At 44.9% G+C, this 12,780-nt stretch overlaps 1 protein-coding gene across 1 annotated transcript in view; it reads left to right on the top strand.

The window, feature by feature from the left end:
- RPIA (ribose 5-phosphate isomerase A) overlaps nucleotides 1-12,780 on the top strand; it is a 32,174-nt gene that overhangs the window by 15,271 nt on the left and 4,123 nt on the right. The window contains exons 4-8 of the mRNA XM_080814630.1: nucleotides 3,643-3,702; nucleotides 5,820-5,884; nucleotides 7,070-7,138; nucleotides 7,847-7,988; nucleotides 9,942-10,041. Of these exons, the coding sequence (XP_080670756.1) occupies nucleotides 3,643-3,702; nucleotides 5,820-5,884; nucleotides 7,070-7,138; nucleotides 7,847-7,988; nucleotides 9,942-10,041 (436 nt within the window). The remainder of the gene's footprint in view (nucleotides 1-3,642; nucleotides 3,703-5,819; nucleotides 5,885-7,069; nucleotides 7,139-7,846; nucleotides 7,989-9,941; nucleotides 10,042-12,780) is intronic.

A 12,780-nucleotide genomic window follows, 5' to 3' on the forward strand; every position in this document is an offset into this window, starting at 1 on the left:
ATATATGGTAGAAAAGTAGAGATACTATGCCTTTTTAAATTTTTTTATTTTTAAAGATCTTATTTATTTATTTGACAGATCACAAGTAGGCAGAGAGGCAGGCAGAGAGAGAGAGAGAGGGGGAAGCAGGCTCCCTGCTGAGCAGAGAGCCCAATGCGGGGCTTGATCCCAGAACCCTGAGATCATGACCTGAGCCGAAGGCAGAGGCTTTAACCCACTGAGCCACCCAGGCTCCCCTAGATAATATGCCTTTTTGAGGAAGAAAAGCCTGCCTCCCTGCCCAGGGAATTGGGGAGGGCTTCCTGGAAAGGATGACATTTGAGTTGGACAATGTGGGGCTGGGGTTTGGGAGAAGGCAGGCTATTTCAGGTAGAAGAGGAATGCCAGGACCTCAAAGAACTCCTTTTAAAATTGTTGCTGTTAATAACGTGTTATTATATAAGATGACTTCAGTTCCATTTATTAATGGGTCTGTCTTCTCTGCTTCTTGTCCTTTGACCAGTCCCTCTGTTTTCCTTTTCTTCTAATTCCCTTCTTAGCCCCTAGACAGGACAGGAAGGCAGGAGACTGTATTTCTGGTCTTCACTCTGTGGCTAACTTACTGCTGTGACCTCTCTGAGTGTCCATTTGTTCCTTTAAACAGTGGTTTGCACTAGGTGACTCTTTCTAGAATTAATTCAGAACGATTGGTTATTTACCCAACTGTTGCCTCAAATGATGTTGACTGTTGTAAGGTAACAAGAGTTTATAAAGTGTGCTCTCTTCTACTCTTATTACGGTCTAGATGGACAAATGAGACATCCTCATGAAACAGTAACACTGTCCAGTGGTGCAGGCAGTCTTTGACCTTAGGAGGTGTTAAATTAAAATGGTCTGTTTACACAGGATTTTTTCCTTAGGAATGCTGATATCCAGTTTTTATGTAATATATCTGAATGCGGTTTAGTGTTATTTTTAAAGTACATAAAATTAATTGGAAATTGTAGTAACTCACACAGTTTTATTTGTGTGGTAGACTCTCATTGAACTATGTGCAGTTAGTACAATTTTTCTGACACCATCTGTATTCAATATTTGTTGCTATGGAACACATTACCCCCAAATTTAGCAGCTTAAAACAAGCAATATTTATTATCTCATAGTTTCCAAGGGCCAGGAATCTGGAGTGGGTTTAGCTGGATGGGTCTCTGCGGAGGTCACAGTTAAGCTGTTGACCAGGGCTGTGGTCATCTCAAGACCCAGCTGTGGTTCAAGGAGTCACTTCCAAGCTCAGTCACGTGGGTGCTGCAGGCCCTCATTTTCCACAGGCTGTTTGGTAGGGAGCTCTGTGGGTGTCTCCGGGACATGGCCACTAGTTTCCCCTGGCATGTGATAAGAGAGGAGGCAGAGGGAAGAGGGAGGGTAGGAGGGAAGGATCTTGCTAGAACATGCCACCCTTACCTACCCCATGGCATTCTTTATAAAGTAATCTCAGAAGTATCTTGCATCACCTCTGCTGTGTGCCATTGGTCACACACAGCAATCCTGGGATTTTGTGGACAGGGATTATCCAAAGGCATGAATACCAAGAGGTGGGGGTGGTCATGTTAGAGGCTGCCTTCCAGATACTCCCATTGTTTGGTCTGGAATTAGGATGGTTTCTCCAGTACTACTTTTGGGGAAATCTAGGAACTGAGACGTAATTCTGCAATACCATTTTTTTAAAAGGATTTATTTATTTGAGAGAGGGGGAGAGTGAGCACATACATGTGCATGCATGATTGGGGGGAGGGGCAGAGGGAGAGGGAGAAGTAGACTCCCCCGTGAATAGGGAGCCTGATGATGATGATGATGCCATGAGGGGCTCCATCCCAGGATCCCGGGATCATGACCTGAGCTTAGGGTAGACACTTAACCAACTGAGCCACCCTGGCACCCCGTAATACCATTTTTACTGTTTTTCGCCTTCATTGTATATTTCTCTTTAGTAAGAACAAAATCACATTAAAAAAAAAAAGATTTTATTTATTTATTTGACACAGAGAGAGAGAAATCACAAGTAGGCAGAGAGAGAGGGAGAAGCAGACTCTCCGCTGAGCAAAGAACCCGATGTGAGACTCGATCCCAGGACCTGAGCTGAAGGCAGAGGCTTAACCCACTGAGCCACCCAGGCATCCCAAAATCACATTTTTAAAAAAATTTTCTATTTTCAGTCAACATTTTATTTTAGCTTTTTATATGGAAATTTTTACACTTAAGAAAGGATGAAGAATAGCATAATGAACTTTCATGTACCCATCACCCAGTTTCAGTAACCACCAGTTCATGGCCAGTTTTGTTTCCATCTGTACCCCATTGTCCTCTACCTCGGTTATTTTGAAACAAATCCCAGTCATAATTTGATTATACGTATTTCATTATGTCTCTTTGAAAAATAGGGAGGTTTTTAAATACCTCAGTAATACCAAAAAATTTAACAATCTTTGGTAACATAAAAACAAATGAAACCAGGGTTCAAATTTCCCCTGTTGTCTTATCCTTTAAAAGTATTTTTTATATAGTTTATCTGAATCTGTATCACAACAATGCCCATATATTGCAAATTCCAGGATATTTGTGGTTTTTTCCTTAGAATCTTAGGATTTGGGATTTGAAGATCGACATTGGTCATCTTCATTGACCTTTCATTCATCTCCATTTTTTATAGATGACAGAAAATATTTTAAGACACGCCTTTGGGGGACACTTGGGTGGCTCAGTCCATTAAGCGTCTGCCTTCAGCCCAGGTCGTGATCCTAGGGTCCTGCCGCATTGGGCTCCTTGCTCAGCGGGGATCCTGCTTCTCCCTCCACCTGCTGCTCTCCCTACTTGTGCCCGCTTGCTCTCTTTCTCTCTCTCTGACAAATAAATAAAAATCTTGAAAAAAAAAAAAAAAGACATGCCTTTGAAAGAAAGTTTTCCATCCTTTGAGTCCTCTGCGTTTTGTAGGCAGTGACATGAATCTAGATCCTTATCAACTATTTGGTTGGTCTAAGGTATATTTATTTATTCCAGCTGTCAGTCCTCTCAGGGCCACGTGGTGTTGGTAACCACACCACTTCTCCCATTTTGTCGGCTCCTTTGAAAGGTTAATATTATGAGGCATGTCTCTAAAGTAATCCTAAGTCTTTCCGAGTATGGTGTTGCAATTTGCAGAGTTCCTTCCTTAACTGTTCTGGACATCCTGCCTTTGATATCCTGTGCTCTGTATAGATTCTTTTGCTTATTTTTCTTCATGATAGCCTGGAAATCACTTTGTATCAATTCAGTTTTTATTTTAGGAAGGTTTTGTTTTTGCTTTTTTTTTTTTTTTTAATACTGTCTTACCATTAGCTTTAGGAGTCCATGGCATTGTCTTAAATAACAGGTCACGGAGAAGGAATTCTTAGCCTGGCACTGGGAGTCTCACTCTATGCTCTCTGCCTCCTTCTGGCTCCCAGGATGAATTAACTTAGTTTGCCATGCACGGAGCTATTGCTCCTACCTCTTAGTGATTCTAGTTGGATTTGGGAGGGAGCCTTAGTCAGGACTCCAGATCAAACACTTAAATCCAAAAGAATGCTGAGAATCTTTGCCACGTGCTCAGAGTAAATGATTATAGGCATTTTTTCTTGTTCTCCACAGGCCCGTCAGCTCATTTTGCAGTATGGCTTAACTCTCAGTGACCTGGACCGACACCCAGAGGTAAGCAAGAGAGGAGCTGCTGTGTCTTCTGTCTCCTTTTTCATGGCTGTCACTTGTGTGTGGGCTCTGGGATATCTTGTTGAATCTAGGAGAAAGGTCAGTGAGTCATACATCCCATTTCTCCTGGGATTTTGAATATTAAATTTGGCTAAGGTCATGAGAGGAGAGGTTGTTAGTTTCCAGTACATTCCCTGTGGTTTAACCCTGAGGGCTCAGTATGAGCATGGTGAAGGGGGATTGGACAAACCTAGGGGTGGATTCAGAACTTCCTGTGGTCCTTGTACAGAAGTAGAAGAGTGAGCCAGCCCACGGAGCTTACCAACTAAGTGGAGATGAGAAGTAATCGTCTGAGGCAGCCATGGACATTTGAAAACAGATTACAGTGACGTGTTATGGCAAAGATGGCTGAACACATGGGTAATCGGGAGGAGACTGGAGAGGATGAGGGTGAGCAGTGTACTCCCAGCTGGCATCTACGGAGCCCTTCCTGTACGCCACGTGTTATGCTGGGTGCTAGGTCTGTGGTCAGCCACTTAATCTCCATTAGTCTTGAGGATGTATACCATCATCACCCCATTTTGGAGGTGTGAAACAGACACAGAGAGGGCAAACCATTTGCCAAAGCCATGCTCCCTGTAACTGGTAGAGCCTGAATATGGATTCAGATGCCTCTGGCGCTGGAGCAGGGCTGCTTAGAAGGGTTTTGTGGGGAGAGGTAAAGTTGGAGTAGAGCTGTGAAGGCAGGCTGGCCAGTCCAGGAGAGAGCATTCCAGAGAGGGTACTAACCTGGTCCACTCACCTGTGTTGTCCTGGAACATGCGGGCCTCAGAGGGGTGAGTAAGAACCACGAGAGGGTCTTGTTGGGGGATTTCTGTGGGCAGAGCCAGGGCAGAGTGAGTCAGTGCTGAGCACTGGGAGGAGCGTGGTTTGGGCCGAAGGTGGGCCTGGAACTCACACAAAGAAGGTTGCAACCTTCCAGGCCCCAGAGAGTTGCCGTGGCACCTATGGCCTGGCCTCGGGGTTAGTGCAGGATTGGGGGAAGCAGCACAGGCTGTCTCTTCAGACAAATGGCAGGATCCGTGAAAGGATGGAAGCATAGAGAAGCTGAAGCTTGGTACGCTTTATTTACACCTGTGCCATGTCAAACAACTTGAACTGATTTGTGGCCTGAGGTTTTTTTCATACTGCTGTTTTCAGTAACCATACTTAAGGCTCGCACATTGTCCATGCAGAGTCCTGGGCTTCCTTGATTTCTGGATCTTGAAAGATGCACGAACCCAGTTGCTCCTGACTGCTTTTGGGGTTGGTGGTAGAATTTTCTAACAGTGGGAGTGGACGGGCCCAGACAGATGCTTTGGGGGGTCATAGTGGGGGTGCCTCAGGTACTTTGCAATTGCAGATCACATCAAATGTGTGTCAGCTTTATAACTCTTCATTGGGTTTTCTCTGTCTGCTCAGAACTCCTTTCTGGGGCCCCTTGGTTGCTCAGTCATTAAGTGTCTGCCTTTGGCTCAGGTCGTGATCCCAGCGTCCTGGGATTGAGCCCCGCATCAGGCTCCCTGCTCGGCGGGAGGCCTGCTTCTCCCTCTCCCCCTCCTTGTGTTTTCTCTCTCTCTCTCTTGCTGTCTCTCTGTCAAATAAATAAATAAAATCTTTAAAAAAAAAATAAAAACTGCCTTTCTTTTTGCCATATTGGTATGGAGACTTCTGAATCAGTTTTTCTTAGCCTTTTTTCTGTTGCCCTCCCCTCAGTGAAATTTTAATACCATAGATGTACTGTGTATCTTTTCTGTACTTGGGGGTGATGTCACCCACATTGGGATTCTGTACTCAGTAATTTTACCTCCTCCACAGAGAAACCCATCAGTGAGAAAAGGGAGTGTAATGTTATGGGTAAGAGCTGGGCCCAGGTGTGGTTTCCAGACCCTGTATTTCTTTCGTGGTGACCTTAGTGGAATAGCCTCTCAGAGCCTGTTTTTTTTACTGCTTAAATGGGAATAACTATACCTAGCTAATAGGGCTGCTAAGCATCTGATGAGTCATTACATGTTCAAGCTTTACACAGAGCCCTTAATAATTTCTGTACCTTTCCTCCCCCTCCCCCAACTCCAACACAGATTGACCTCGCAATCGATGGTGCTGATGAAGTAGATGCCGATCTCAATCTCATTAAGGGTGGTGGGTGAGTGTCATGGGGACTTTCTTGGTAAAGACTAGCTGCTGGTTAATCCTCAGCAAAGCAGAGTGGAAGGCAGAATAAACAAATGGCCACTGTGCCCTATGTGAGCTTGTCTTTCTACTAGGAAGTAGATAGCCGATGGCTGTAGAGCCAGCTTGGCATTTCTAGTCGTGAGTAGCAGTCTGCTGACCGGGAACCTGGGCCTCTTTGGTGAGATTACTCATCTTAAAGAGTTCTCTGTATCTGCATTCCTCTGCTGATTCAAATTTTAAAAACTGTGTGACTCAGACCAAATACATTGTTGGGGTGAGTCTATTAGGTCTGTGGGCATTCGTGTGTGATCTTTGCCTTAAAGCCGCTCTTACCCTCTGTGAGCAGTTAGTTATATATTCATTCATTCATTTGGAGAACATTGGGTATTTCTTAAATGTTGATTGGTGCATAGGGAATGATGAGTTGAAGAGAGTAAAGTCTTGCTCTGCTGGTTCTCATAATCCAGAAGACTGTAATGACACAATATATGTTTGAATGTCATCGTGTGCTCCATCTGTCAAATAGTGGAAAGGACAGGTTGTTCAAGGCTTGTCCTCCTCTGTTATAGACCCCTCCATTCATGCCATGCTCAGTTGACCTTTCCTAAACATAGATGCATCTTTGTTAGGAGTGTACCTGGCCTGACTGGGAACCATTTTTCCTAGACTCAGGCTCATGTTTTTATAGTCCATTGACTAGAAGCAAAGCGTTTTAGCTCAGGCTACCTTAACAAAATGCTGTAGACTGGGTGGCTTCAGCAGCAGTTTCTCAATGGTTCTGGAGACTCCTGGCTCCAGTTGGCTGCCTCATCACTGTGCCCTCAGGGTAGAGAGAGAGCAGGTGAGCTCTCTGGTGTCTTTTCTTCTAAGGACACTGATCCTGTCAGACCAGGGACCCCCCTTACAACTGCATTTAACCATAATTACTTCCTCAGAGGCCTCATCTTCCAAGAGCACATTGGGAGTTAGGGCTTTGATACAAAGTTTGGGAGGGGCGCAGTTCAGTCCATTGCACAGCATGGTGGAACTGGGGATCTCCTTTAAGAAGTACAAATTAAATTTCTCATTAAGTGGATTTGGATTTACTGTCTCTGACTTTAGTTTTCAAATTGAGTTTGTGTCCTGCCTGTGTTCATTTGCCTCTTCCTATCCCCAGAGGCTGCCTGACCCAGGAGAAAATTGTGGCTGGCTATGCCAGCCGCTTCATCGTGATCGCTGACTTCAGGTACAGTGTTGAGTATCCTGAGCTGTCTGTTGGGGAGGTAGATCAGACCACAGCCTCATCCCTGTTTTATAGAGGAGGAAATAGAGAAAGGGAGGGACTGTCTGACTCTCTGAGACTGATGGCTAGGACTGAGAGCAGTGTCTCGGAGGATTTTGTTCTGTTCTCCTGCTGCAGGTACATCCTGCTATGTTATGTGTCCATTGGCAGGAGGAGTAGACAGCTTGTCAGTCTGGTGACAAGAGCATGTCCTCATATATCCCTCATTTGATCCTTGGAGGGAGCTGCAGAGGAAGGACAGGCCCTGCCCACGGGCAGTGACTCAGCATGTCCTGCTTCCTCTGGGCTCACACATGACCTGTGTTATGCGTGGTCTTTGACCAGGCTCTCAGATCCTCCTCAGTGCTTGTGCTGAGCCTGTGAATTAAAAAAAAAAAAAATTGTATTTACTTATGAGATATTACAGTTGTAGAAAGAACATAAATAATAAACACCTGTATACCCACAAGCCAGTCATACCCAGTTTTAACATTTTTGTCGTATTTACTTCAAATACCTTATTTCTTAAATAGTAAAACATAGCGAAAATGTTTGAAGCCCTGTGTGTTTGTCCCTGTTCTCTGCCCTTGCCTGCTTGTGATGTCTGAATTTGGTGTTTATCTATATGTACCATTGAGCTTATTTATTGTATTTTTTTGACTTTCTTCCCAGGAAAGATTCAAAGAACCTTGGGGATCAGTGGCACAAAGGAATCCCCATTGAGGTCATCCCAATGGCCTATGTCCCAGTGAGCCGAGCTGTGACCCAGAAGTTTGGGGGCGTGATTGAACTTCGAATGGCCGTCAACAAGGCAGTAAGTGGCCAGGGAGTTTTCTCAAGGGCAGTCCAGGTTCTCGGTGTAGTGTCCTCCCCTTTGCCTCAGTAGGGTCCTCTGTTATGTAGCCTGGGTAGTCAGCTTTTATTTATTTATTTTTAATCAGGTTATTGGTTCATTTTTAAGAGTACTAGCTTTATTAGTTTCTTTTTTTTTTCTAAAGATTTTATTTTTTATTTATTTGACAGACAGAGATCACAAATAGGCAGAGAGGCAGGCAGAGAGAGAGGAAGGGAAGCAGGCTCCCCATTGAGCAGAGAGCCTGACGAGGGACTCAATCCCAGGACCCCGGGATCACAACCTGAGCTGAAGGCAGAGGCTTTAACCTGAGTCACCCAGGTGCCCCAGCTTTATTACTTTCTATATTCAAACTCATGTAGCTATTACTACACTTAATGCAGCGTATGTTCTCTGTAGACGTGGGGGGGATTGATTCTTTCTCTGGGTCCCTTGGAGTCTGGACTGGCAGGCTTCACAGCTGCTAAAAATGGGCTTTGGGAAGTGCCCTGGGGCAGGAAGTTTTCCAGGTTCCATGGTATAATTTCCCTTTTCTCTTCTTACTTCGTTCTTTTATTGAATGGGACAAGAAGTAGAATTTCCTGGGGGATGTGAACCCCTCCTTAGGAATACACTCCAGAGACTTAGTGGAAATGTTTTCTTCAGCTTTTTCCCCCCTCCTACACTTAAATAAACAAACTAGCAAAAGTAATAACCTAAAAACTAAGTATAATTTTAGATAAAACTGTATAACAAGTTTGGAAGACACAGAAGACAAAACAAATGATCTGTAACTCTACCCTGATGCATTTTTATATTGATGTGTTTTTTTTTTTTTTCCTAATGTTTCTCTGATGTTTGAAAAATCAGTTCTAATCCTTGTGGTTGTACAGAGCTCTGAGTCTGGTCCCCTCTGTAGTTGAAAAGCCTAGAGACTGGGGCACCTGGGTGGCTCAGTGGGTTAAAGCCTCTGCCTTCAGCTCAGGTCATGATCCCAGGGTCCTGGGATCGAGCCCCATGTTGGGCTCTCTGCTCAGCGGGGAGCCTGCTTCCCTTCCTCTCTCTCTGCCTGCCTCTCTGCCTACTTGTGATCTCTGTCTGTCAAATAAATAAATAAAATCTTTAAAAAAAAAAAAAAAAGAAAAGCCTAGAGACTGTTGGAGGGGGAGGTTCCCTCTTGAGACCGGGGCGACTCCACATGAAAGTTCTAGCATCCTGCCTTCCTGGGGCCCTTCACTGAATTCCCACCCCGTCACCTCCAGCCTGCGGGAACGGCCTAGTTTCCTTGCCTGTGGCTGTAGTGTTCTATCAACATTCGTGGTCCCAAATGCCTTCTCCTGCTCTAGGAATTTTGGATTAATTATCTAAAACTACCCCCTGCCTTTTTTTCTTTTTGGACCCCAGAACACCTCTCTGCTTCCTCTTTTGGTGGGAGCGTCTGCTCAGTGATGGGTACAGTAGCACTGCCTTGTTTTGCATTATTGGGCACCCAGTGAGAGGCGGTGAGACTGTTGCACCACGTGGATAGTTGGCTTCCATTGCTGTCGTGTTTCATTCTAACAGCAGCTAAGAACTGTCGAACCCTTCCTGTGAGTTCTCACTGTGGTGAATGCTTACCCATATGGTTTATATGCAAGCTGCCTTTCAAGTATGAATCCTTACCCTTCGTGGAGTTGAGGAATCTGAGGCTCACAGGGGTTAATGGCTTCTCTGAGCCTCCTCTGTACGCATGTGGCTTCAAGACTCAAATTCTGACGCCAAAGCTCCTGCTCATCACTTCTTCATGGCACTGCCTTCTAAAAAGCATGAGGCAGGGGTACTGGCTAGAGCAGGTCAATTAAGATACTTGTATTTGGGTGTCCCCTTCACTTTCCTGCCCCTCTCTGCCTGCCTGTATCTACATCCTCTGTAAATGTGGAAAATTTTACCTTCTAGGGTCCTGTGGTGACGGATAATGGGAATTTTATCCTGGACTGGAAGTTCGATCGGGTGCACAAATGGAGTGAAGTGAACACAGCTATCAAAATGATCCCAGGTGATGTGAGTGGGGTTCGTTGAGTGTAGACACCGAAGCACCTTGTAACTGTCCCCTGCCTCTGACCGTAGGAGGCTTGATGGGTGTGAGTTTTATAAAACTTGGTTGGAAAGAAAAATTTCCTTTGTACCATGCTTGGAGTTTCTGACATTGTGCCTTTGCTTCCCGCATCGTTTCCCTCCCACCCCCATAGTTACTGCTTACCTAGCGGGCTTGTTGGTTATGCATTTCACAAGTCACTTCATTTAGGATAGGCCTGGAGCTGATGGAGTGTCAGAGGGGTTTGCCTTGAAAAAGCTCACCCTCTGCATAGAGCCTTCCCTTCCAGAAACTTGACTTAGCTCTTTCATTTTTGTGGGCTCTCTTCTTGAGTACTGGGGAAAAGTGACTCCATTCGCCCATACTCATCAGGTATGTACCACAAGTGCTGCCCTACAGGTGATGCCCCACATGTTAACAGGGAAAGCTCCCACCCTAGAGCATGGAAGCAGCCTCAGGGAGAGGTCACGTGTACTCTGGGGAAGCTGTGCGTAGAGCCATGCCTACAGAGAAGATGGAGTGTGCTGAATTTGCTAGAGAAGTACCAAGAGTCTACAGTGCACTTAGGTTGCTTTCTTTGGGGAATGTGGGAAAGTTCATGGAGGAGAGGTGGCTTTTGACCTGTGCCTTAGCACAGTGTAATCTAGACGCTGACTAAATGTTTAAAAATGTCTCGTTTGGATTCTCCAGTTGGATGAGATAGTTACAGAGCAACAACTTGCCCAAGGGCTACGTTGCCAGGAGGGGAGCCCTGAGTTGTCTGCCTCTAGACCTTGAACCTTCAGTCCTTCTTCGGGTGCCAGGTTGAGGAGGGGTGGTGGTATGGCATGAACAACTGGGGTGGGAGAGCCTCTAATGCATGTAGCAGGGATCTGGAACCATGGGTAAGGCTTGGTGAGCAGTGTGGAGGTGAGTTACGTGTCCAGACCAGAGGAGGTACTGAAAGCCCATACCAGCGGGTCAGATGGAGGAAGCCGTTGTGAGAGACATCAGTCTTATGGTATTGAGAGACCAAGATTCTGACTGGGAAGATTCCATGGCATAAAATATTCTTGGGCACAGAACTGACTGACTGGCTAATGGGGCAGGTAAGGTCAGTTGAGCAGATTGTAGTGGCTGAGAGTAGGTTCAGGAGCAGACTGCCTGGGTGAGGTTCCTGACCCAGCCTCAATCTGTCAGTGTGAACTTTGTGCAGTTAGTTAACGTCTCCGTGACTCACTTTCTTCCTCTGTAAAAGAAGCTAATACTAGTGCCTGCTTCATAGGATCGTTGGATTAAATGAGTTAACATGATGCCTAGCGCATAAAGGATTGTTTGTTGAATGAATAAATCCCTGGGAAGAAAGGATAGTGTTGTTTGTTGAATGAATAAATCCCTGGGAAGAAAGGATAGTATTGTTGCCATTAATTAAATGTGCTAGATTGTAAGTTATCTGTGCTATTTGGGAATGAAAAAGGTGTGACTATATGCCCTGTAATAAGGAGCTAATTCTTCTAGCCTTCCTTTAGTCTGCTGTTTTAGTCTTCAACTGACAGTCTCATAACAGAAACTTTAAGCAAAAAAGAGGAGTTGAATTATGCTTTTTCTCTCATTTAGTGTTCTCACTTAATGGAAGAAGTGATGAACCAAGAGGGCAAGAAGAAGAGAAGATATAGAGGTCACTCTTAGCAAAATGGGAGCATTTGCCCCTGATGATAATGCAGATAAACCCAGGGGATTGTATAGGAAGCAGCCCAGTTAAGTTGACATGTAAAATTAGCCATCATAGTTGTTAAATATTATAATTTTAGACAATGCTGAATATGATCATTGAAATTTTATTATAGACAGTACATGCATCTGTATTCATGAGAAATATGTGTCTCTCATTTCCTTTCCTATAATATCTATTTTTTGTATTAGGGTAATATTGACCTCCTTCAATTTCCTGGAAGCATTTGTGTAAAAATAGGCATCATTTCTTCTTTAGGACTGTAATAAAATTCATCAGTGAAACCTAAAAAAAGAAAAAGGAAGCAGCTCATCAGTGTGGGCGCCGTTCCTCTATAGGTGGATTTCTTGCAGTGTCCACTAGGTAGCTCTGTTGCTCCTGCTTAGACCTTCTTGGCTTTTCGAGACATTGAGCAGTCCCTCATGAGGAAGTTTCACCTATATTTGCCCTCTGCCTCAGTAAGTGGAAGCTACAGCCTAGAGAAGTTCAGAATCTCAGGAATTTAAACCAAAGGAAATGAAAAAAGAAAGGCTAAATGTTAAATCATGCTAATCAGAAGCATCCGTGTGGTTCGTTGCCTCTCCTGTTTTCTCTCTTCTTTCCCTGATTTGGTCTGTTATGGTACTGCTGGGCCAAAATCCAGGGAAGGGAAGAATAATCTGTCTGTTCCTGTCGCCCTGTCCTTGCCCCACATACATTTGTGTATGTGAGGACACTTAGAGGACAGCTGGACTGGTGCCTGGCTGGTCACTCCTTCCCTCGGATGTTCCATTGGGTTCCACCCAGAGCACAGGGGGTCTGTAGGAGGGCCAAAGCTCATGGATTCTGGGCCCCATGCTCACAGTGAGCCATCTCTGCCCTTTCCACTACTGGTGGCGGTCAGTAACCTAAAGAGGGGGTGCGCTAAGAGCAGATCTTCGGCTCTTGCCTTTCATCTCTGCTCTTTTTCTGAAACCTTTTCTGAACCTGGTTTGACTTCCCTTGGATCA

Source organism: Martes martes, assembly GCF_963455335.1.
Source record: "Martes martes genome assembly, chromosome: 9".
Lineage (NCBI taxonomy): Eukaryota > Metazoa > Chordata > Mammalia > Carnivora > Mustelidae > Martes > Martes martes.